This window comes from Drosophila subobscura, chromosome O (genome assembly GCF_008121235.1).
Source record: "Drosophila subobscura isolate 14011-0131.10 chromosome O, UCBerk_Dsub_1.0, whole genome shotgun sequence".
Lineage (NCBI taxonomy): Eukaryota > Metazoa > Arthropoda > Insecta > Diptera > Drosophilidae > Drosophila > Drosophila subobscura.
The window spans coordinates 28,923,194-28,945,241 of NC_048533.1; the positions used below are offsets into that span (position 1 = coordinate 28,923,194).

Sequence of the window (22,048 nt, forward strand, 5' to 3'; positions counted from 1 at the left end):
TTAGTTTAGTAATAAATATTTAGATTAATTTTTTAGCATGCTATGAAAAATCTACCAAACAAATTACAATGTAAATAGTTAGTCCATTTCGTTCTTTAAACTTTATGATTTCTATATTTTGCTTTTAGCTTTTAACTTTTTTTATAAGTAATAGTCAAAATTAATCGATGGCCACAGACGGCAGAACTAGCAAAGCTCCGTCTGCAATTAGTGTGCATTTTTCCAAGCTAATTTATCCAAAGCCCTTGCCGACCCTGCAGCTGGGCCCAGTTAAGGATGAGCTCGGCTTTACGCTCAGCGAGCGGTTGGCTCTGCGGCAGGCATGGAACTTGATCAGGTCCCGAGCGCGACGAATTGGCCAGAATGTATTCCTTGCGTAAGAAATGAAACTTTAATAAACGTTTGCTCTGATGTATAATTAATATATGTTGCAGCTTTCTCAACGAGTGGTATTGGAGCATTTATAAATTCAAAAAGGGCAAGGAAATCAACTTGGCGCACTTGCACGGCCATGCGCTGACATTTATACGCTTTATGGGCGCTCTGATCGATGAGCGGGATCCAATCATGTTCCAGTTGATGTTGAATGACAACAATCAAACACACAGCCGCTGCAAAGTGCGTGCGGAGTACATTGGGGTGAGTGACCGACTCCCACATCGATATCTCAGTTGTATACGCTCTGTATACGGTATACGGCATACAGTATACGATATCCCTTTTCTTTTCCCTTTTGCAGCTACTGGCCCAAGCCCTCGCGGACTACGTGCTGAAGGAACTCGATAAGGTCAGCTCGCCAACGTTGGAGCGCGGCTTGCAGCGTTTAGTGGAGAAATTCAGATCCTATCAGGAGATCGAAGTGGATAAAAGCAAAACTGGCTACAATCGTCGTGTGAGCAAGAGCCACTTTAGCTTGGAACGGACCACCAACCGCGTGCCATCATACGAAGTCTGACACTGACACTCATTGAGGCCATTTCCTCATCCGAAATGGAATTGCGATTAGTTCCCCAATCAGCAGCAACGTCATAGAACCCACAGCTCCAATCCATTCAACACCAGTAAGGCAACATGGAAATTATATCGTATACTGTATGCCGTATACCGTATACGGCGGCTGCTCTGTATACAACTGCTGCCCGCCGCCCACTGCCACTGTCTCTGCTGCCGTCTCAGTCGCCGCTGCTGCTGGCGTCGTCGCTGTGGCCATCGATTTCGTTTCGATTTTAAGCGCGTTTCCTTTGAGAAATTTCAGTTTTGCTCGGACGCTCAACGCGCATTCGCACGTTTCAGTAGTTACAGCAGCACTCTCCTTTCCCAGAACTGGAGCCGATCAAAATAGTTGTACCGAGCACTACCGAAATACTGATATATAAATCCCGAAATTAATATAGCCGTATATACGGAGCAAACATTTGATTTTAACGTGTTTTGTGTTTTGATTCGAACTGGAACATGGTTGCCAGCGAGGATGTTAAAAAGGTGAGCATTGGGAATGGTGTGGAAATGTACGAAAGTACGAAATTTCAAACTAATAATTGAAATTATGCGTAAAAGATAAGCGGCACTTTCTAGAAAATAAATTTCGTTTCTAATGAATAAATAAGTTTAACTCTTTATCAAGGCAGCTAAATGCTGCAGCGATTATTTTGTCATATTTAATTCTAATGATTCCATTGCGACTATTATCACAACACGTGATAATTAATAATCTTGCGTGTAACATCAATTACAAAATGCCAAATCGAACGGCGCTTGAGCTTTATGTATTCTTATGCTATGTTTTGGTGTACTTTTTGGATTGTATTCGTAACTATTTCGGCTTGCTTAGACCTATCTTTCAATCTACAAACTAATTTATGAGCCACTAAATGCAAAATATCTAATCAATGTTTTTTGGCTGCTCAGAAAAGCACACAAACTGCAAGATTTACACAAGCAACTTCCACTTGAGCCGCTCTGTTAATGATTTGAACCGTTTTGACTGGGCTAAGAAGGTTACCAGGCCATAAAGCAAACGATTAGCTTTAGCACAGCATCAAGAGCTATGCTCAGGAAGCAAAGCAATCGAATGGATCACACTGTGAATTTCTGCGGACAGATTATTTCCCACTTGACACTCAGCCGGCACTTCGTCTAACACCTCTTAAGAAACTACCAAATAACTTGACTGGGAATTAGGCAATGAGCACGGGGCCAAGAGATTTTTATCAAAGTCTTATCAAGATTTTGGGGCTAACAGCAGCCTGGCGGGTGATCGCCGTGTCGTTCACGCAGGCACTAACTGTTTTCGATAATGGCCAATTAAGTATTTACCTTTAAGCGTGACGCGTGACGCTTGACTCTTCAAATTGAGATTTTAGTCAAACGATTGCCGATTGCTTAGACCACACGACGACTCAATGACGAAATGATTCACATGCCGGCCCACCCATCAGATAAGGGGGCTGGAAATATGGCCTTATTTCGGCTACTGTCGCATATCTCTCATGCATGTATTATCACGTCGTGACAGTAAAACAATAACGAGAGCAGCAATATAAAATATAATGTACAAATGTACATAGTTTCAGTCGCGTGCCCATCAGCTTTTGTGTATTTACACGAGGCTTATCTTTGCTAGTACCCAACAGTCGGGGCAATCTGCACTGCACAAATAATAACAATAATATTTACATATCAATATTTTTTGGCATTCCAAGGCCACCGCATCCGCTATCCCGATGATAAATAAAAAGCTATAAAACTGCACAGAAATGGGAAAATATGTTTTGCCAAAAGTCTTTGAAGTGATTTCATTGCAGTAGAACATCTTGCAACTTAAGTTAGTAAATGTGTTTATATTCTTGGGTGCTTGTCAGTATCAGAGAGTACAAAAGTCTTTCCTTGTAGGAGAAAATTAATCACATCTTTTGTTTGCGAGCGCAGAGAAAGACTTTGTACTGTGTGCAAGCAGATTAAGACGTTTTCTTTAATGATTAAAGCTATAAATAATATAATGACTAACGAAAACATGATGAAAACAAAGATACAATTTTTACGCACCATAGCAATCCTCAAAATTGGTTTTTAAATTCCGAATTGAGTGCAGAAAGTGAACTTTCAAAGTATACATTTAGGCAGCTCAGAAAACACAGTCAGCGTAATGTATTTATATATTTATGTATGTACATACATATACATATGTACATACATACATACATACGCGTGGATGCACTGCCAAGCACACCCAGCTGTATCCATCCACTTCTATCCACACCACAATATCATTTTAATTACCGCATGGCCAGTGGGCAATGGACTTAGTGAATTAGGGGATTGCGTCCATAAAAGAAATTATCTATCGCTGCCTGCGCTGCAATGGGGAACAATAAAGACAAGGAAAATGTGGGCGTGTAGAAGGGAATAACATTGAATATTAAACGAGCTTGCCCATAAATGTGTGGGTGTATGTGTGTGTGTCTTTACCTGCTCAAATTTATAGGAACAAGCCTCTTAAAACAACAACAAGCGAGTGCAGCGCAAGGCACAAGGCACAAGGCGATAGTTGAACTTGACATCGGGCAAACGCAAATGGCATAAGCAATAAGCAATACGAAAAGGAATAAGAAGACGCGAAAGCTCACAGCGGTAGTCGAAGCTTTAGGTACTCTAACATTTTGATGGTTATGGGGATGTTCATGAACAGTTAAGCTAAGCATTTGATGTTTTTATTAAAGAAAGAAGACAGCATGTACTTACATACTAAGTACATACATAAGAACGTTCCTGTTTATTTATACATATGAACATATATATTTATACATTCTGCACTTCTTGCATTCTCCCTTGTGTCGCATATGCCTGCTCCACATCGTCATACCCTTTGTAATGGCATAGAGCGCAGCAATGTAAACAGAGCAAAACAAATGACGCCGACTAATTAGCATGTGATGTGGATGAGCCGAGCGCGCCTCTATCAGCGCGGTGGGTGTGTCTGTTTTCTACCTGCCTCTTTCTAGCTAGATCTCGCACAAGCTCGCGCGCTCGCTCTCGAACTCTCTCTCTCTCCTTCGCTATTTCTCTCACTTCCTCCAACTATCCCACTCTGTCGCACTTTTACCTTATTCGTGTGGCTGTGTGACTTGTTGTTTGGGTGTGATGCTGGCGACAGGTTTCTTTTGGCATGCACTTGACGCCATTAAGATTTACGTGTTTTATTTTTCTAATTAAACATTCCGCTTAAATTACTTATTAAACGCTCGCTTGCACTCCCCCCAAGGATTCATCATACACCATAAGGAATGCATTTCCAAGCATTGTTGCTGTCGTCTAATCAGCAACAAAAATAAAAAACAAAAACAAGTTTCTATTTATAGCCCGGGCTGGGCATCGCTGATAGTTGCGAGTCTCTCGCTTTCCTGGCTTTTGGCAACGCACCGAAATGCATTTAGCAATTTAATTTTAACTGGCACAAACATTGCAGGAAGTCTTATTGTTTGCTTGGACTTTGGTTTCGGGTTCGCACTGATCTGTGGCATAACTTTAAACGTCATTGTAAAGGCTGATCATAAGTCAAGAATTGCAGACATTTCCATTAAAATTCTGGTAATGCGTCATGCGTCAACAGGTTGCCCTTCTGTTACGCCTGACCAGCCCATTTTTACCCCATTTTCTATAGATATTTCATCTGTTTCTGACGTAAAACATAAGATTCGTGTGCATCGAGTGCGCGTAATCCGTTGGCAATACAATGAAATGCCAACAAAGCGCCAGAGGAAATAAAAGTTCTATGCTAAATAAAAGAATTTTCGCAAAGAATTGAGATCAAAATACGTTTTTTCGAAGAGTCCAACAATTCAGTCGACTCGAGGTGCCCGCACGAGACAAACCGTTGTCCACGAGGCTCAAAACTAAAATAAGATTAGTGGACGGACGAAAACAAAAACAAACGAAATATATTCAAATATATAAATATATGTATACACATATGCTTAGATAATTAATGACAAAAGATATAAATAAGCACAAAACAAACCATAAACTAGTGTTTTTTTAGGCACCCAAAAAGTGTCATTAAATTGGGCAAAAAGTGCGTTTTGGGTGTGTGTTTGACTTACATAAGTCAGAGACATTGGGAAATAACAACCCGGAAATCGGGAAAGTTTCGAAATGGATTCGGATAAAGTCGTACGCGCCATGGCGCGCTGGTGGCAGGTAAAGGACAAAACTTTTAAAACAAAAACAACAGAAAAGACTCTTCAAAAGTGTTTCAGCTGGCTAACTGCTTCAATAATGAAAATGAAATGATAAACTCATAAAGAGAGCAACTAAAACCAGTGAAACTTTTATCATGTTATCATCGGAGTCTTTTTTTGTGCACCATCATTTTCTTTTTCGTAAATTGATGCCTTTGACTTTGGTCTTCAGATCACTAAGTATAATCAATTCATACTTAACTTAATGTAACGTGTAAGGATTTAAGGGCACTCCAACAGCGGACAGACTACAAAGTTAATAGAAAATGCCAATTAATAACAAAAAAGCGCTCTAAATCATGTCGCATATTACACATATGTCCGTGGGGATAGTTACTAAAGAAAAATCAAATTTATTTTACAGACTGTCAGCCAGGAGGATGCAGATCCTTCAGCGCGCAACCCAATGCTATACGACCCACTGCAGGATGGTGTGGTTAAGACTTCAAAGACCCGTCAATATGTGGCAGCTCTAATAAGTGAGTGGCAGATAATAATCCTGTGAACCTATCTATAGTGTTCAACTTACAGTGTGTTTGGGTGCCGTGGCCGCTGGCACAGCCTTGGCGTGGACCAGTCCAGTTCTCGCTCAGATCAGTGTGCAGCCCCCAAGCAATGCCACAGCCGGGAACTCAACAATGGGCAACTCCACAATTGCAAATGGAACCAGTCCAGTACCTTTGCCACTGCCCAGCGAAGAGCGTCTGCAACTGACTGCCGGACAACGTAAGTAACTGAAATTCAATTACAATCCAAGGCAATCTTAGTCCGCGCGATGGTCTTCAAGTAGATACTTACTCGAAGGGTTAGTGTACTCGAAATTAAAGAGATTTTTGGCTGTAATTCTAGCTGGTACTCGCAGGGGTATATACATTTATTGTTTGTTTTATGTTATAATTTATTCTGGAGCAGCATCATTAGCCGAGTGCGTTTTCGGTTTATCAAGTTCTTGATGATATCAGCGAATATTAGAACGAGAGCAACAGGTTTTTTGTGGGTTGCAAATTCCTGTATTATCAGACTGGAACAAACGCATTCCAGCATTCCTGAATTGCCAGTTCGAACCTGTTTTCGGCTCTATTTATAGGGTAACAAATATACAGATACTACGCTGTTCTTTTTCACTAATTTATTGCACAAGTGGATGCATTAGAACCGATTGATAGTGCATTAGAAGAGCTTCGATAAGTAATAAGAGCTCTCTGGTTTTTTCCTTGCATTCTTAAATATATTTTCTATATTTTTTGCAGAGACCTGGGTCAGTTCCCTGCTGGCGATTGGCGCCTTTTTGGGTGCCATGCCCACGGGTTACATTGCCGATGCCATAGGCCGACGCTACACGGCGATGGTCATGAATGTTCCATTTATTTTGGCCTGGCTCTCGATCATCTTTGCCAACTCAGCTGGCTGGCTGTATGTGGGACGCTTTCTGATCGGTGAGTGGTGACTCTATCCATACTGAGGAGTCCGTTAACAATCTCTGCTCCATTTAGGCATATCAACGGGCAGCTTTTGCGTTGTGGCTCCCATGTACATATCGGAGATTGCCGAGACGAGCATTCGTGGCACTCTGGGCACTCTCTTCCAGCTGCTGCTCACCGTGGGCATACTGTTCGTGTATCTGGTGGGTTCCATGGTGTCCTGGACCACTCTGAGTACGCTCTGCTTGTTTGTGCCCATCGGCCTGATGCTGGGTCTCTTCATACTGCCCGAGACGCCCGTCTATCTGCTCAAGAAGGTCAGTTCTGATCCATTGTAATCCCCGCCGCACCTCCTTATTGTTCTCTTCCCTTGCAGGGTCAACGTGCCGAGGCTGCACTCTCGTTGAAGTGGCTCTGGGGTCGCTACTGCGACTCGCGCAGCGCCATTCAAATGATTCAGAATGATCTGGACCAGGCGGCAGCCGATGCCGGCATCATGGATCTCTTCAGCAATCGTGGCGCCCGCAACGGTCTGGTCATCTCCATGCTGCTGATGTTCTTCCAGCAGTTCTCGGGCATCAATGCGGTCATCTTCTACACGGTGCCCATCTTCCAGTCCGCCGGCAGCACCCTCGATGCCTCTGTCTGCTCCATCATTGTGGGCCTGGTGCAGGTGATCATGACGCTGACCGCCTCGCTGCTGATCGAGCGGGCTGGCCGGAAGATTCTGCTGCTATTCAGCAGCACCGTCATGTCCATCTGCCTGGCCATACTGGGCGCCTACTTTGACATGAAGGACAGCCACAAGGATGTCTCCTCGATTGGCTGGCTGCCGCTGCTCTGCGTGGTGCTCTTCATGATCACCTTCTCCGTGGGCTACGGCCCCATTCCGTGGCTGATGATGGGCGAACTCTTCCTGCCCGATGTCAAGGCCACCGCCGTCTCCATCACGGTGATGGCCAACTGGCTGTGTGTGTTCATTGTGACCAAAAGCTTTGGCTCCATGATTGAGTCGCTCGGATCGGACGTGACCTTCTGGTTCTTTGCCGCCTGCATGGCCGCTGCCACCATCTATGTGGCCACAATGCTGCAGGAGACAAAGGGCAAGAGTGCCAGCCAAATCCAGTCCTGGCTAAATGGTCGCTAGTTTAGTTTAGTTTACTGTAGCCAGTTGCCAGTTGTACTCGTACTCGTACTCGTAGTTAGATTTGAAGTCAAAACCCCAAGCAGCGCCATCGGTTGGCCGATGATTTTATACTCTTGCAAACTGCGATAAGTTCTGGCACTTTGCAAGGGTATAACCACTCAGATCCCATAGATAATAGTGATCGAAACTGTACAATTATTCTTATCAATGTTGCACAATGTTAATGTTAAGCAAACAGTTCAATTAGCTGCTAAGTACTGGCTGTCTATGTAAACCCCTGACCCTTCATCAGATAAGTGTGGAGAAGACTCTGCCTCGACTTCTTGTTAGTAGCTCTTATATTACTCTTATGTACATAAATAAGCACACATTTAGTTGATAATAAAACGAAACTGTACAGCAAATCCCCAGTGTGGCATCCACTGATAACAGATAACCTCTCGGGGGCCTGTGGGTACGCCCCTTAAAACGAGAGAAATTAGCTAATCGCGCCACAAGCCACGATTGCCGACTGCCGACTGCCGATTGCAATCCCCTCACGTGGCATTGGAGTCAGGCCACGCCTACCTTTGGCGCCAGCTTTTGTCTCGCTTTCTACTCTCTCCCCCCCCTGCGGAGACATGGTCAATGTGAAGGTCAACGTCGTCGATTGATTGATTGATCGACATCGAAAGCGACGCACAAAATGCAAATTGAAATCGTGCCAGCATCTGCACCTTCTGCTGCGATCGCAAATATTTAATGCCAATTACAGGAAGCACAACAAAGTCCGTATTTGCTTGGATAATCTTTGCTCACATGCTCAACAACCTGTTGACAAAATATCATCTATGTATATTTGTGCAAGCAATACTCGCAAATGGCAAGTAGCAAACACAGCGGGAGGGAGATGGCTATCCCAGAGATATAAAGAAAACGAGAAGGGACGTGTGAGACGCTTCTTACGCGTCACAACTTTTATACCCGGCACTCAGTACTACATCTGCACTTTAGCGGTTATTTGTCAAATTTTACATTTTTTCTTCATCTGTCATCTACATCAACAACACTACTCACGCCAACACGCTCCTTTAGCTCGCCACCCTCCCCTAGAAACACACACTGCAGAGTCATGGCAGAGTCGCGGCAGAGTCAGCGGCAGAGGCAGCGGCAGCGGCAGAGGCAGCGGCAGCGGCAGAGGCAGTGACGTGTCAGGGGCCAGGCCATAAACAGCGCGAAGCAGAGTGTGAATGCTGCGGGACGGGGTGGGTTTGGCTACTGCAAATTCATTCTTCATTGTGGCTATAATAATGATCCAATCGGATCCCAATTTGGTGATCTGATAGATATGGTCATTCCCTACGGAATGGCGTTTTTAGTTTTCTGATATCTTCAAAATTGTAGATTTGGGAGGTTTTCGCCCTTTTGCGGCGGCGGAGGGGGGCGTGGCTCATTTTTGAAATACACTTGTAACAGTGTGAGCATACAGAAGTCTGGATGCAAAATTTGGTGGCTCTAGCTCTTATGGTCTCTGAGATCCAGGCGCTCATAAGGACGGACGGACGGACGGACGGACGGACGGTCAGACAGACATGGCTCAATCGACTCGGCTATTGATGCTGATCAAGAATATATATACTTTATGGGGTCGGAAACGTTTCCTTCTGTGCGTTACATACAACCGTTATCCGCACAAATACAATATACCCTATTTACTCTTCGAGTACCGGGTATAAAAACTGCTGCTGGAAATTATTAAATATTGGTGACAAGTCGCGATAATTGTTAATCGTTTAAGTGCTTGGTAAATAAATGGTCAGTGCGGATGATCCACGAAAAAGGTTTTATTCCTGGAAAAATGTAAATTTCAACGAAAGTTTTCTGCGGGTCAGGGAAGCTTCTGAGGGTGTTTGTATTTAGTCATATGCCTTTAAGCATAAAAAAGCGTAAATAGTACCTGCCACTGGCCTTGTTATTTGTTTCCATCAATGGAATATTTGCCACAATCAATGGGCCATAAAAAACGACACTAAACATTAGCGCAAGTCGCTTGTTTTGATATGATTAAACAAGTGCCACTCACAGCTTTTGAAAATATTTAGTATGTGTATCAGGTTGGCTAAAAAGAGACTTGTTTCGCACGGGCAGGGGAAACCCCTCCAATGCCAGACGCATTCTCGAAACACTTAATGTGCCGACCGGCCACAGAGAGACATGTTTCAATTAGCACGCACGTTAACCGACTGGCCTAGCGACTTTATTTTTAGTAATAGAAACATATGTACATAAGTTTGTTTGCATCTATGCTGTTTGTACATTTTAACTGTATCGGGAAGCCATCGAAATAAGTCAATACCCCAGGGAGCGGGTCGCCTGTTGCATGCTAATCAACTTCCTTGAAGCTGAAACGTAGCAAAATGATGCGAAAGTTTTCCACAGAATAACCGGAACTGGGGGGCAGTCTTTAGGCAACATAACGACACTTGAAGTTTACTCAATGCTATGTCATGTAAGGCTGCCACGAGAGAACTCAACCGAAGCAGACAATTGTCCCAAAAGGCAGACAAAAGTGCTGATAAAAATGCCACAAATTCCGAGATCAGTGCTCTCGGCTCTGTTCTGTTCAATGGTCGCCCCGACTGAGTGGCTGTTTAATTCGATATAATAGTCGCTGATATCTGTACTACGCTCTGCCTCAGTCTCTCTGCTTCGAGTACATATTATTTACTCGGTCTGGCGACTAAGCAGCGAATTTAAATGCGTCTGTCATAATTCCGAGCGCTTAATTTTGCTGGCCGAATCAAACAAAAGCGTCAAAACATTCCCACATCGACATCATTTCAGTTCCGGCAGCCAAACAAAACTGTTCCCTCTCTGATCTTTACTCATCCCAGTCATCGAGTTATTTTCCACCAAAAAAACAAACCGCCGGCTGCGATTCATCACTTTCCCGCGTTCCATTAATTGTGTTCTTATTGATAATTTCGGCAAACATAATGGGTGAGTCGTCGACCTATTAAAGGGATTCGCTATCGGCAAAGTGTTTAATTTTGTTGCTGTCCGTGTCTGTGATTTGTTGCCGCGCTTGGGCAGAACGTTTACCCTTGAATTATTCCAAATATCAAACAACAAATTATCAAAATATTTGTTGTGCTCAGATTGGGAAGCCGAAACTAAATGTATTATCGCGCCCACAGATTTCTAAAATCTAAATGGTAACTTTTGCGTTTAGTTTCGATTTGTTGCCGTTGAGTTCGGATCGCAAATTTGTTGTACCACGAAGATCCTTGAAGATCTTTGTTTTGTTCTTTCTTTGTGAGTAATGAAAATGATTATTAAAAATGTGTTTCAAAGTTCAACGGGCATTGATCCCGTTTTCTATATTTTATTTGTTAGAATTATGTTAGAATCATCACCTTCAAGGACTTTTGCTCAATTCAGCGCACTATTTATCAATAAACACCTGTTGCTCAGTACGTCAGAGCTCTCTTCAGTCAAGGTCTTGCATCATATCTCTAGTTCACTCCACTGACAACAGAAATATAAGTTAATTTTCGTGGCGCCTTAGCACTTCTGACTTATCGAAATCACTTTTATGAAATGTTTCCATCGCCTGTGCTAGTGTTTAGTTGGTAAACAATGTTTGATCAGTTGGAAATATCTTGTTAATAACAATAAAACCCGTGGTGGAATTTTCCAACGACTTCCAGCCAAGTAGTGGAAAAATTAGGAGCCAGCGATAGCAAGAAGAAGTTCATAAAATATGAACAAAATATTTACAGGAAAAACTTCATAAAACATTTTTTACAAATAATAAAAGCTTATCGAATACAGCAACAAAATATGCTTTCCCAGCCACTTGATAGCTCTGAGGGTTTCACATAATTTATTTCCCCAAAAACTTGGAAATTCAAGCAATACCTTTTTGGGCTTAACTCAAAAGGTAAACTTTTCCATTTCATTCTGAAGGAGCAAACTTGAGGGAAAAGTGTTCCACAGTCACATGCAAGATACTCTTCAGAGGCAGAGATATGGCGGTGTCACACTCTATTCACGTGCTGTGCTCCAGCTCACACACTTGACTGAATTTGAGTCAATATTTTCGACTTGTTGCAGAACGGTAATTAGCGGAAATAACTTAAGAATTACTAATCGGAGTAAAGCCATTTACGCAGTCGGTGGCATTTGATTTGTTTGTTCATGCAATGTGGATATGGTTGGCTGTGCCAGCGGCTACTTGATGATTCGAGCCAAGTTCTTGGTATATGGGATACCCACTCACATCCCAATCAGCCGATTTGTCCAGTGCATTGAAGTGGGGCGGACGGGCGGGCGGGCGCCCTTTTGCCGTCGTGGGTCGCGTAAGCAAACAAATTGAGATTGGGGCACCTTCTTTTTGTCAGTCTTATCACACAGATGCACAGACACTGAATTATATGTGGCTATGTGGGCCAGTTCAAGTGCAAAATGCACACACAAATGGCGCAATTTCAACCAAAACAACAATAATAAGCTTTGAGGAGAGATTTCGATGCCGCCGCCGATGCAACCGAGGCTCGATGGGAGGGCTAACGCTGATGAATACTAGATGAACGGGGTGTAGCGCCTACCCTGCCCGTTGATAAGATAATGCACGTGTAAGAGCACTTGTCGATGAGCATTTCTGACTGAGTATTGATTTCGAATGCCTGTCATATAAGGCGGAAAATCTTTAAATTCGCGCGTTTCGGCGATCCGAGCAGCATTCCAGTTTGCGGTTTACAAGTCAATACAACTAGTGCGGAGTCCTCGTCTTTAGTTGATGTCGCAGGATAAGTAAGTGGGGAAATATTAGCTGAACAATACCCAAATGCCAAACTGCCACCAGCAGCCGCATTAGCCAGCGGAAAGTGTCAACAAGTGATTGTTAAAATAATTACGCAAATATATTAACTAATGATAATTGAAGGAAAAAGTTTCGACAGACATTAATTTGTGCAATTAAATTAATTTTGTTGTTTTTTGTGCAATGATATTATCGCCTGGTCTAATGCCTTGATAACGTGACAAATGAAAAGCCGGACAGAACGAAGTGAAAGTGAATGGGTTGGAAACTGTCGGGTGACGTGACTCGTGTCATTCCCCCAGAATGGACCAAGGGTCAAGCTAAAAAGCCATTTGGACATTTTTTAAGCGATTGAATTACTAATGGGAGCCATGGAGCGTCATTAATCCACGTCCACTGACTTTGTAATGAGATTCTTTTGTGATTTTTGCAGCTGCTCCTCCACTCGCCAGTCTAGCCAGATGCCGTCAGTAGGCCACGTTGAAGACACAGTGGGTCAGTACTCCTATACGGAAGTCAGTTCTTTTCAAGTAAGCGAGGGAAACACACGAAACATGTCGCCCGAACCAGTCAAGACTGGACGCATTTTTATGGCTGCTGTGGCAGGTGAGCGGCATCAAGTGTACCCCAAGGTCTAGTGCCCAACCTGACTCTCCCCCACTCAGCCAACTTGTCCGCATTTGTGGTGGGCACCTGCCTGGGCTGGACCTCACCCATTGGACCCAAACTCAAGACCGAAGATACGTCCGACTCGCCGCTGGACCGACCCATTACATCCGATGAGGATGCCTGGATCTCCTCGCTGATTGCCATCGGAGCGCTGATAGCTCCGTTTGTGGCTGGTCCCCTGGCCGATCGCATTGGCCGCAAGTGGGTGCTGCTCTCCAGCAGTCTCTTCTTCGTGCTGGCATTCGGCATCAATATGGGCGCCTCCGAGGTGTGGATCCTGTACCTGTCCCGTCTGATTCAGGGCTTCGGCGTGGGCTTTGTGATGACGGTACAGCCCATGTATGTGGGTGAGATCTCAACGGATAATGTGCGCGGAGCAACAGGCTCGCTGATGCAGCTGTTCATTGTGGGTAAGTCTGGGTATGAACACCTTCCCTTGGGTCACACTTTATTTACTCGTCCTCCCTCTCCCCCTTTTTAGCTGGCATTCTGTATGTGTATGCCATTGGTCCGTTCGTCTCGTATATGGCTCTGCAGTGGTGCTGCATTGTGGTGCCGATCATCTTCGATGTGGTCTTCTACTTCATGCCCGAGAGTCCCCACTACTTTGCGGGTAAGGGACGCAAGACGGACGCACTGCGTTCGCTGCAGTTCCTGCGCGGCCAGAGCGCCGAGGGAGTGCACGACGAGATGGCCGAGATACAGTCCAGCGTGGAGGAGGCCATGGCCAGCAAGGGCACCATTATGGACCTGTTCAAGAATCCCGGCAATCGCAAGGCTCTGTTCATCTGTGCCGGCTTGATCTCCTTCCAGCAGTTGTCGGGCATCAATGTGGTGCTCTTCAACAGCCAGTCGATCTTTGCCAGCGCCAACACGGGCCTGGATCCCGCCATTGCCACCATTATCATTGGCTGCGTGCAGGTGGCCTCCTCCGGCCTGACGCCCATCGTGGCCGATCGACTGGGCAGGAAGGTGATGCTGCTGACCTCCGCCAGTGTGATGACTGTGGGCCTGACGGCACTCGGCGCCTTCTTCTACATGCAGCTGGTGGTGGGCGACATCTCCAGCGTGGTGTGGATGCCAGTGCCGGCGCTCGTCATCTACAACATTGTCTACTGCACGGGCTTCGGGCCCCTGCCCTGGGCAGTGCTCGGCGAGATGTTCCCGGCGAACATCAAGTCGTCCGCCTCTTCCATTGTGGCCAGCACCTGCTGGACGCTTGGCTTTCTGGTCACCTACTTCTATCCCGCTCTGGATGCACTCGGTTCCTACTACGCCTTCTGGCTGTTTGCCGGCTTCATGGTGGTGGCGTTCTTCTTTGTCCTCTTTGTGGTCATGGAGACGAAGGGCCTCAGCCTGCAGGAGATCCAGGATCGACTCAACAGCAAGAACAACTAAGAGCAGCGCTTCTCCGTTATGTTTTAATCTGTGTGTGCCTATGTGTCGTCTAAGTCCTTGAAGATCCTATATGTAGGTACTGTATCTTAGGTCCAAAATCAAGTATTTTATTGCATAGTTTTTTAAGCTTTAACTCAATTTTGTTAAACCTTTTGCCTGCTACTGTTTAAATAAAGCTTACAGTTTAGTAATATGAAGAATAAAATTTCACTGTTACTTTTATATTTATTATATTTCGAGCTTGAAAGCTTGAAGGTCGACAAAGCAGAATATGCGACCTGAGAAGGGGAAAGCTACTGATTGCAAGATTACGCTCAAACGGTGCAGCTGTTGGGTCGATTGTGCATGGCAAAAGCTCTGCGGCAGCGCAGTCGGCACACGCACAGCGTAAAAGCTTCGTGCGGCTTCGGCTATGCACATGTGCATATTCTCTGCCGAGAACTTCGCAATTGCTCGGTTGCCGCAGCGGCAGAGAAGCAATAAACGTTTTTGGCTTGTTGTCGGTGCATACAAAAGCACACAAACGTTTGAGTGCCTGCGTGCACTAAATACTCGAATTCTCACGGTAACGAAAACTACTTATGTATGTCTACATCTCATATGCATGCATAATTCCAGCAGTTCACAAATTGTCCTATGTTTATTATTCTTACATCGTACATCATCTATAAAAAGCTGAACGAATTTACGGTTCAGCCAAAAAGTATGATTCACTTTTAAGAACTGCTAGAATGTAGAAGTCATGTAAGAATAGTGCTTGGCGGCTTTCAACGCTCTTAACTGTATATGGTACACATATTTCTGATCTATCTGGAGCTTTGTACAATTATTATCTATAGATCTATGTACATATATATACATAAATATATAAGAAATTGAATAATATATTAAAAATGTTACATTTTACTAAATTTTTTCATTCTAGTATTTCTTAAAATTGGAATGCCAGGATCATATTGTGATGACGCAAGAGTCGTATTCCTGCCAAAAAGTTGTAGTATATGGGAAACTAACAAAACAATAAATCTGTTTGAATAAAATTATCGCATAATCAAGTATTTGTTATATTGAAATTGCGATCATCAATCATTTAGCTATTCAGTACACTTTTCTGATTTTAGGTACATCCATACATATGTACATATGTATGTATGTACATGTGTATGTAAATATGTATTCAGTACTCATATGTACTCATGAGAACTCTTATGTACATATGTACAAGCGAGAATTTAATTAAGATTACTTTATATATGGTATAAATTATACTCTCTGATATTCTTAATTGACGCTTTCCCGCAAGTGCTTCGACTTGGCCTATAAATAACAGAGCGGTTCTAATCAAGACCTCAGTCGCATCGGGAATGCTTTGATGACAATACGGCTATAGGAAAACAAATCAGATAATGGATCGCTGGTTGAGTCGTGTTGCTGTCGTCACCGGAGCAAGTTCCGGGATTGGATCTGCCTGCTGCAAGGATTTGGTAGCCAAGGGTATGGTCGTTGTTGGCCTGGCCCGTCGCGAGAAACGACTTCAGGAGCTCAAGGCAACGCTACCAAAAGGTCAGCAATCGCGATTCCATATCCGAAAGTGTGACGTCAGCGTCGAGCAGCAGGTCATTGAGGCATTCGCTTGGGTCGACCAGACTCTGGGAGGTGCTGACGTTTTGATCAACAATGCCGGCATCCTTGGTAGTTATCAAATCACTGATGAAGGCAATTCTGCGGACATTCGTGCTGTCTTGGAAACCAATGTGCTGGGAGTTTCGTGGTGCACCCGCGAAGCTTTTCGCTCGCTGCAGCGCCGCAAGGTCAACGATGGCCATGTTGTAATCATCAACAGCGTTGTGGGTCATAGTTTGCCGGTGAATGAAGGCCTAAATTGGAACATGTATGGACCCTCTAAGCATGCTATCACCGGCCTGACCGAGGTGCTGCGCCAGGAGTTTCGTCGAAAAAAGACCGGCACCAAGATTACAGTGAGTTCAGAATGAGAAAATCATTTGGCCAATCAATAATATTCTACTGTTTTTCATATGCGTCATCTAGAGCATTAGTCCCGGTGTGGTCGACACTGAGATCATAAATGATAGCTTCAAAGAGGCAATGGTGGGTTACCCAATGCTACGTTCAGAGGATGTGGCCGATGCGGTGACCTACTGCATCCAGACCCCAGCTCATGTGCAGATCCATGAGCTAATGATCAAACCCGTTGGCGAACTTTTTTAATAGGCTGTCAGTGGCAGAAATGAGATGTGTTTAGGCCCTTATGGGAGTGGAGTGCTTTGTCAAAACAAAATACTACAGATTCCCAAGTGTTATGTCTGTCTGTAAATAAACGTTAACAAATTATCAAGTTTCAGGAAAAGCAAATACGTGAATTAAATAAACAAACCATTGTATCGATTTCACTTAATAATTATCATTCTCTTGACGTGTTGTATTTTTTCCCAGTGTGATTGTATAACTACATTATCTAGTACAAAGTGTTAACGTTTACTTGGTTGATGAGGACTTGAAGGGTTAATGAGCACTATAGAATCGGCAAGCATATTTTCAAAAACTATTTCAATCGTCTTCGTTTACGTTTTCTTTCTCCAACTCTTATATTGTCTTTGCTTTCTCCTTGTCCGTGCAATAGTAGAGTTGTCGAAGCGCCATTTTCTGCTTTTATGCGAAAACTTCTGCAAATTACCCTACACGTTGACAGCTGGTGACAGCCCTAATAGTTGAAGCTGTCCGTCGCTGATCTGCGCTTCTTTCTTCACCCGTTCTTCTTTCATGTTTTCCAATCCAACGGGCACAGATGTGCAAGAGCGTCAGCGGTAAAAATTCCATCGAGGTAAAAATATTGCTGTATGAATGAATTAGGTATGTATGTAAGTATGAAAGAAACATTATTCCTGGCATCGGTTCTACTAAGTCCGACCGGGTGTATGGAACGGTGCTTGTAAACCTTTCATCGGCTGCACGTACATATGTATGTACATATGTATGTAAGTACATACATATACATATGTATGTATGCATAGAGATTTCATGGCTGTGAGGCTGCACGCTTGCTTACACGCTGCATGCAGCTCTGATCAGACAAGGGACAGAGAGAGAGAGAGAGAGAAAGCAGTAGCTGAAAACCAAAGGCTTAGCACAAATATCTATGTACATAAATCAGTTTGATATTCTGCGCAGCATTGTGATTGAATTGAACTGATTTAACTGTAAGCTTCACACATATGTACACATGCTGCAGCGCAGCCGATTCAACGTTTACAAGCAGCGATTTGTATGTGTGTATTTTCATTTTTCCCTTTATCCCTTGTCCGTTGTATTTACCTCTTTCTTTACCGAAATAGTGTTGTAGAGTTTCTCGCTTCCGTGAACGGGAAAAGGCATTTATAAAATTGTTGATTTATGTACATAATTGCAAATTATGCAATTTTTATAGTCGAAGACAAGACCAGAGTAAGCAGGAGTGGTTGAGCATGACCGATGACAGCGATAAGGAGTTATATTTGCAATTCTTTCGGCGTTGCGAAAGTAAACATGAAACCCAAATCAAACCAAAAGCATCCACATATAATCCCATATAAACATATTTCAGAAGTTAACCCCGGAGGATCTGCTTCTGCAACATGGAGGTACCACAACAGCTTCTGTCCTATCACGCGTAGAGCTGCATGTATCGCCAACACTGATATGGCCCGTAGCCATATCATCGACAGCAGTTGTATTAAAACGCAGAACAATATACGACTGGTTCTTTGGTAGCGTCAACGTTAGAGGGCTATCTTTTTCTCAACCCCTCCTCCAACATAGCCTCTGACGGCCATTAATGCCATGCTCAAAATGGAATCCTCGGTTTCTTACCTGACAGGTGCAGTTTTAGAGACGACTCGGGCCGCCTAGTTTCCACTTTCAGCATAGCCGGTGGCTGTTTTGAAATTGGAAACTAGGTGCTCAGAGTCGTTTCCAAGGCTTCCACCTGTTAACCAGGATTATGGCGGATTCCATTTTGAGCATGGCATGCACGGTCGTCAGAGGCTATGTTGAATGTGGGGGTGTGGAAATGATAGCCCTCTCACGTTGACGCTTCCAAAGATCCAGTCGCATAATGTTCTGCGTTTTAAGCCAACTTTTGTCGAGGATATGTCTACGGGCCACTGAGGGAGTGTCGGATGCATTGATCAGGCACAGTCGTAGCCAGTTGGAGCGGAAAGTAAGAAAATGTGATACGGTCCATTCACAGAGGATAATTCCCCATCAGTCCAGTAATATAATTGTCAGTTTATTTTTATAGAATTTTATGGAATATAATTGTTGTGGCTCTGTGTTTATGTTTAAAGTACATAAAATGCTAATTCTGATAAGAGAGATTGCCTAGATAAAAACTATGTTTTAAATAATTGTACTCACACAAAGTGTATTACAACAAATCCCAAACATTGACTACTTTCATCACGATGATCACCAGAAAATTATTTGTTTCTTGTTTCTATTTATTATACCCGGTACTCGAAGAGTAAATAGGGTATATTGTATTTGTGCACATAACGGTTGTATGTAACGCACAGAAGGAAACGTTTCCGACCCCATAAAGTATATATATTCTTGATCAGCATCAATAGCCGAGTCGATTGAGCCATGTCTGTCTGTCCGTCTGTCCGTCTGTCCGTCTGTCCGTCCGTTCGTCCGTCCGTCTTGTTTGTCGGCTAGTTCTCAGAGACTATAAGAGCTAGAGCCACCAAATTTTGGCACCAGACTGCTGTATGCTCACACTGAAACCAGTGTATTTCAAAAATGAGCCCCGCCCCCTTCGGCCCCCGCAAAAGGACGAAAACCTCCCAAATCTACAATTTTGAAGATAAAAGAAAACCAAAAACGCCATTCCGTAGGGAATGACCATATCTATCAGATTACCAAATTGGGATCCGATTGGATCATTATTATGGACACAATGAAGAAATTAATTTTCAGTGGCCAATCCCACCCCGTCCCGCAGCTTATAGCAACACACTCTGCGTCGCGCAGTTTATGGCCTCTGCCCCTGACACATCTCTGCCGCTGCCTCTGCCGCTGCCTCTGCCGAGACTCTGCCCTGACTCTGCCCTGACTCTGTAAAGTGTGTTTCTAGGGGAGGGTAGCGAGCTAAAGGAGCGTGTTGGCGTGAGTAGTGTTGTTGATGTAGATGACAGATGAAGAAAAAATGTAAAATTGGACAAATAACCGCTAAGTTGCAGATGTAGTACTGAGTGCCGGGTATAAAAGTTGTGACGCGTAAGAAGCGTCTCACACGTCCCTTCTCGTTTTTCTGGTGATTTTTGAATTGTTTGACATTATTGACATATAGCGAAAAGTTTATTTGTTATTGCGATCATAGTTCATTAAAATAATATAACAAATAACTTTTTAATTAATTGCATAGAAATTGTGAAATACATTTCATTTTTGTATTAACACATTGAATGTACATATGTACATAAGTATGTACATACATATGTACATAGATAATGAACTTAGACCGTAGCTTACATAGGGCAGCTCAGTGATTTGCTATCTCTCTATCAGCCTTTTACCTGATACTCGAAGAGTCTAAAAGTATATTGGTTTGACATGTTGCATTAACGACTACAAATAGGATCAGTATATGAACATATATGTAAATGTATATTAATAATACAATACCAGTGTCAGCAAATATCTTCCCACCTTCAGTATTCGGTATATTTTTGTCGAGTAACAAGAGTTTTCTTGCAAGTGCTTCCAACTTTCGTCTATTCACATGGACAAAGTACATCCATTTCTTCGTGATACGCAGTTTCGTGCACACATGTACATATGTACATAAACAGCTGCAGCTCTGCAAGCGAGAATCGTCGCATAAGTTAAAGTCCAAGAAAGTCAAAAAAGTATTTTGTCATGTCCATGACTACTCCCTTTTTGCTGATTAAATTCTACGAGTTTATGCTCATTTTACCGTGATAATGATGTTCTCTCTGACAAGTAGTTAACCATTTGGCCGAAGCTTTTCTAAGCCGATGGCATATCGAACAAAGTTCTATAAATTGGATTCTCCATACAGGTACGAGCTCAATCGTGTCACGAACTCTCAAGAACAAACATACAATTTCAAAATGGATCGTTGGTTGAATCGTGTTGCCGTAGTGACTGGAGCAAGCTCCGGCATCGGAGCTGCCTGCTGCAAGGATTTGGTAGCCAAGGGTATGGTCGTTGTTGGCCTAGCCCGTCGCGAGGAACGTCTTCAGGAGCTGAAGGCATCGCTGCCGAAAGATCAGCAATCGCGGTTCCATGGCCGAAAGTGTGACGTTAGCGTCGAGCAGCAGGTCATTGAGGCATTCGCTTGGATAGATAAAACTTTGGGTGGTGCTGATGTTTTGGTCAACAATGCCGGCATCGTTGGTAACTTACAAATAACCGATCCAGACAACGCTGACGAACTTCGCTCTGTTCTGAACACCAATGTTCTGGGAGTTTCGTGGTGCACCCGCGAAGCGTTCCGCTCGCTGCAGAGCCGCAAAGTCAACGATGGCCATGTTGTGATCATCAACAGCATTGTGGGCCATAAAGTTCCAGTGGTGCCTGGCGTTGGCTTAAAAATGTATGCTCCTTCGAAGCATGCCGTCACCGCACTCACCGAGGTACTGCGACAGGAGTTTCAGCAAAAGAAAACTGCGACAAAGATAACTGTAAGTTTGATAAAAACAAAGTGCAATTTGACCAATAATTAATTAACAAAATGTCTTATTACCCGTAGAGCATTAGCCCTGGTGCTGTCGACACTGAAATCTTTGATGCCAAACTCAAGGAGGCAATGCCAGACTTCCCCATGCTGCGTGCTGAGAATATCGCAGATGCGGTCACCTACTGCATCCAGACTCCGCCCAACGTGCAGATCCATGAGCTAACAATCAAGCCCGTTGGCGAAATATTTTGATCTGTTTCAACCCATCCAGACAGATGGGCAGATATAGCTGCAGAGAATATCCAGTTGATAGTCCAGCAAGCTAATCTGCGTATAAGGCCTTGGGAATGGTTACCAACATTGGACACTCGAAGCTTGGGACTATTAGTTTGGGCGACAGAGGGAACTTCCAATTCGGAGTATTGATTATTTGCAAAAGGAATTATTTTGTTGAATAAAAACATATTAAATCCATTATTTTGTTTCATATTTACATTGTTTATACAAGGTCGCAAACTTCTGCTTTGTGGGTGAATAGATACAAAGTTGGCCCCGAAGCTTACCAAGGGAATTCCAGTTTATGGTTGTCTCTTTATCGGCATTTTAAGAGGTACTCGGAGAGTTCTTGGGTATACTCGTGCAGATATATTTTGGGAATTTATGACTCAAAAC

At 43.6% G+C, this 22,048-nt stretch overlaps 5 protein-coding genes across 6 annotated transcripts; all 5 read left to right on the forward strand.

The window, feature by feature from the left end:
* Positions 1-152: 152 nt before the first annotated feature.
* Positions 153-1,389, forward strand: LOC117897997. The gene is made up of 4 exons (XM_034807125.1): positions 153-376; positions 435-639; positions 740-916; positions 960-1,389. Exons 1-4 carry the CDS (start codon positions 168-170, stop codon positions 969-971), a joined length of 603 nt encoding a protein of 200 aa, XP_034663016.1. The 5' UTR covers positions 153-167; the 3' UTR covers positions 972-1,389.
* LOC117897991 (facilitated trehalose transporter Tret1-2 homolog) lies at positions 1,352-8,209 on the forward strand. Of its 2 annotated transcripts, none has more exons than XM_034807117.1 (6): positions 1,352-1,482; positions 5,602-5,716; positions 5,769-5,963; positions 6,488-6,673; positions 6,731-6,975; positions 7,035-8,209. In XM_034807117.1, exons 1-6 carry the CDS (start codon positions 1,456-1,458, stop codon positions 7,803-7,805), a joined length of 1,539 nt encoding a protein of 512 aa, XP_034663008.1. In that variant the 5' UTR covers positions 1,352-1,455; the 3' UTR covers positions 7,806-8,209. The 2 variants fall into 2 exon arrangements, with proteins under 2 accessions (XP_034663008.1, XP_034663007.1); XM_034807116.1 differs by lacking the exon at positions 1,352-1,482 and adding an exon at positions 4,839-5,196.
* A 4,243-nt stretch (positions 8,210-12,452) lies between these two features.
* Positions 12,453-14,881, forward strand: LOC117897363 (facilitated trehalose transporter Tret1). The gene is made up of 4 exons (XM_034806147.1): positions 12,453-12,599; positions 13,043-13,215; positions 13,275-13,688; positions 13,760-14,881. The coding sequence occupies exons 1-4, from the start codon at positions 12,586-12,588 to the stop codon at positions 14,674-14,676; spliced, it is 1,518 nt and encodes a 505-aa protein (XP_034662038.1). The 5' UTR covers positions 12,453-12,585; the 3' UTR covers positions 14,677-14,881.
* A 1,143-nt stretch (positions 14,882-16,024) lies between these two features.
* LOC117899765 (farnesol dehydrogenase-like) lies at positions 16,025-17,053 on the forward strand. Its single transcript, XM_034810023.1, has 2 exons — positions 16,025-16,655; positions 16,726-17,053. Exons 1-2 carry the CDS (start codon positions 16,083-16,085, stop codon positions 16,903-16,905), a joined length of 753 nt encoding a protein of 250 aa, XP_034665914.1. The 5' UTR covers positions 16,025-16,082; the 3' UTR covers positions 16,906-17,053.
* A 3,708-nt stretch (positions 17,054-20,761) lies between these two features.
* Positions 20,762-21,714, forward strand: LOC117899766 (farnesol dehydrogenase-like). The gene is made up of 2 exons (XM_034810024.1): positions 20,762-21,380; positions 21,449-21,714. Exons 1-2 carry the CDS (start codon positions 20,808-20,810, stop codon positions 21,626-21,628), a joined length of 753 nt encoding a protein of 250 aa, XP_034665915.1. The 5' UTR covers positions 20,762-20,807; the 3' UTR covers positions 21,629-21,714.
* Positions 21,715-22,048: the final 334 nt, after the last annotated feature.

What these genes read in the sequence shown, in the direction of transcription:
- LOC117897991 (XM_034807116.1), top strand. Translation starts at nt 5,152, where the DNA reads ATGGATTCGGATAAAGTCGTACGCGCCATGGCGCGCTGGTGGCAG. An exon ending in CCATGGCGCGCTGGTGGCAG is followed by an intron (nt 5,197 to 5,601) that starts GTAAAGGACAAA and finishes TTTATTTTACAG; the next exon opens with ACTGTCAGCCAGGAGGATGC. An exon ending in CCGTCTATCTGCTCAAGAAG is followed by an intron (nt 6,976 to 7,034) that starts GTCAGTTCTGAT and finishes CTTCCCTTGCAG; the next exon opens with GGTCAACGTGCCGAGGCTGC.
- LOC117897363 (XM_034806147.1), top strand. An exon ending in TTTTATGGCTGCTGTGGCAG is followed by an intron (nt 13,216 to 13,274) that starts GTGAGCGGCATC and finishes TCCCCCACTCAG; the next exon opens with CCAACTTGTCCGCATTTGTG. An exon ending in GATGCAGCTGTTCATTGTGG is followed by an intron (nt 13,689 to 13,759) that starts GTAAGTCTGGGT and finishes CCCCCTTTTTAG; the next exon opens with CTGGCATTCTGTATGTGTAT.
- LOC117899766 (XM_034810024.1), top strand. Translation starts at nt 20,808, where the DNA reads ATGGATCGTTGGTTGAATCGTGTTGCCGTAGTGACTGGAGCAAGCTCC. An exon ending in AAACTGCGACAAAGATAACT is followed by an intron (nt 21,381 to 21,448) that starts GTAAGTTTGATA and finishes TATTACCCGTAG; the next exon opens with AGCATTAGCCCTGGTGCTGT.
- LOC117897997 (XM_034807125.1), top strand. Translation starts at nt 168, where the DNA reads ATGGCCACAGACGGCAGAACTAGCAAAGCTCCGTCTGCAATTAGTGTG. An exon ending in GGCCAGAATGTATTCCTTGC is followed by an intron (nt 377 to 434) that starts GTAAGAAATGAA and finishes TATATGTTGCAG; the next exon opens with CTTTCTCAACGAGTGGTATT. An exon ending in TGCGTGCGGAGTACATTGGG is followed by an intron (nt 640 to 739) that starts GTGAGTGACCGA and finishes TCCCTTTTGCAG; the next exon opens with CTACTGGCCCAAGCCCTCGC.
- LOC117899765 (XM_034810023.1), top strand. Translation starts at nt 16,083, where the DNA reads ATGGATCGCTGGTTGAGTCGTGTTGCTGTCGTCACCGGAGCAAGTTCC. An exon ending in AGACCGGCACCAAGATTACA is followed by an intron (nt 16,656 to 16,725) that starts GTGAGTTCAGAA and finishes TGCGTCATCTAG; the next exon opens with AGCATTAGTCCCGGTGTGGT.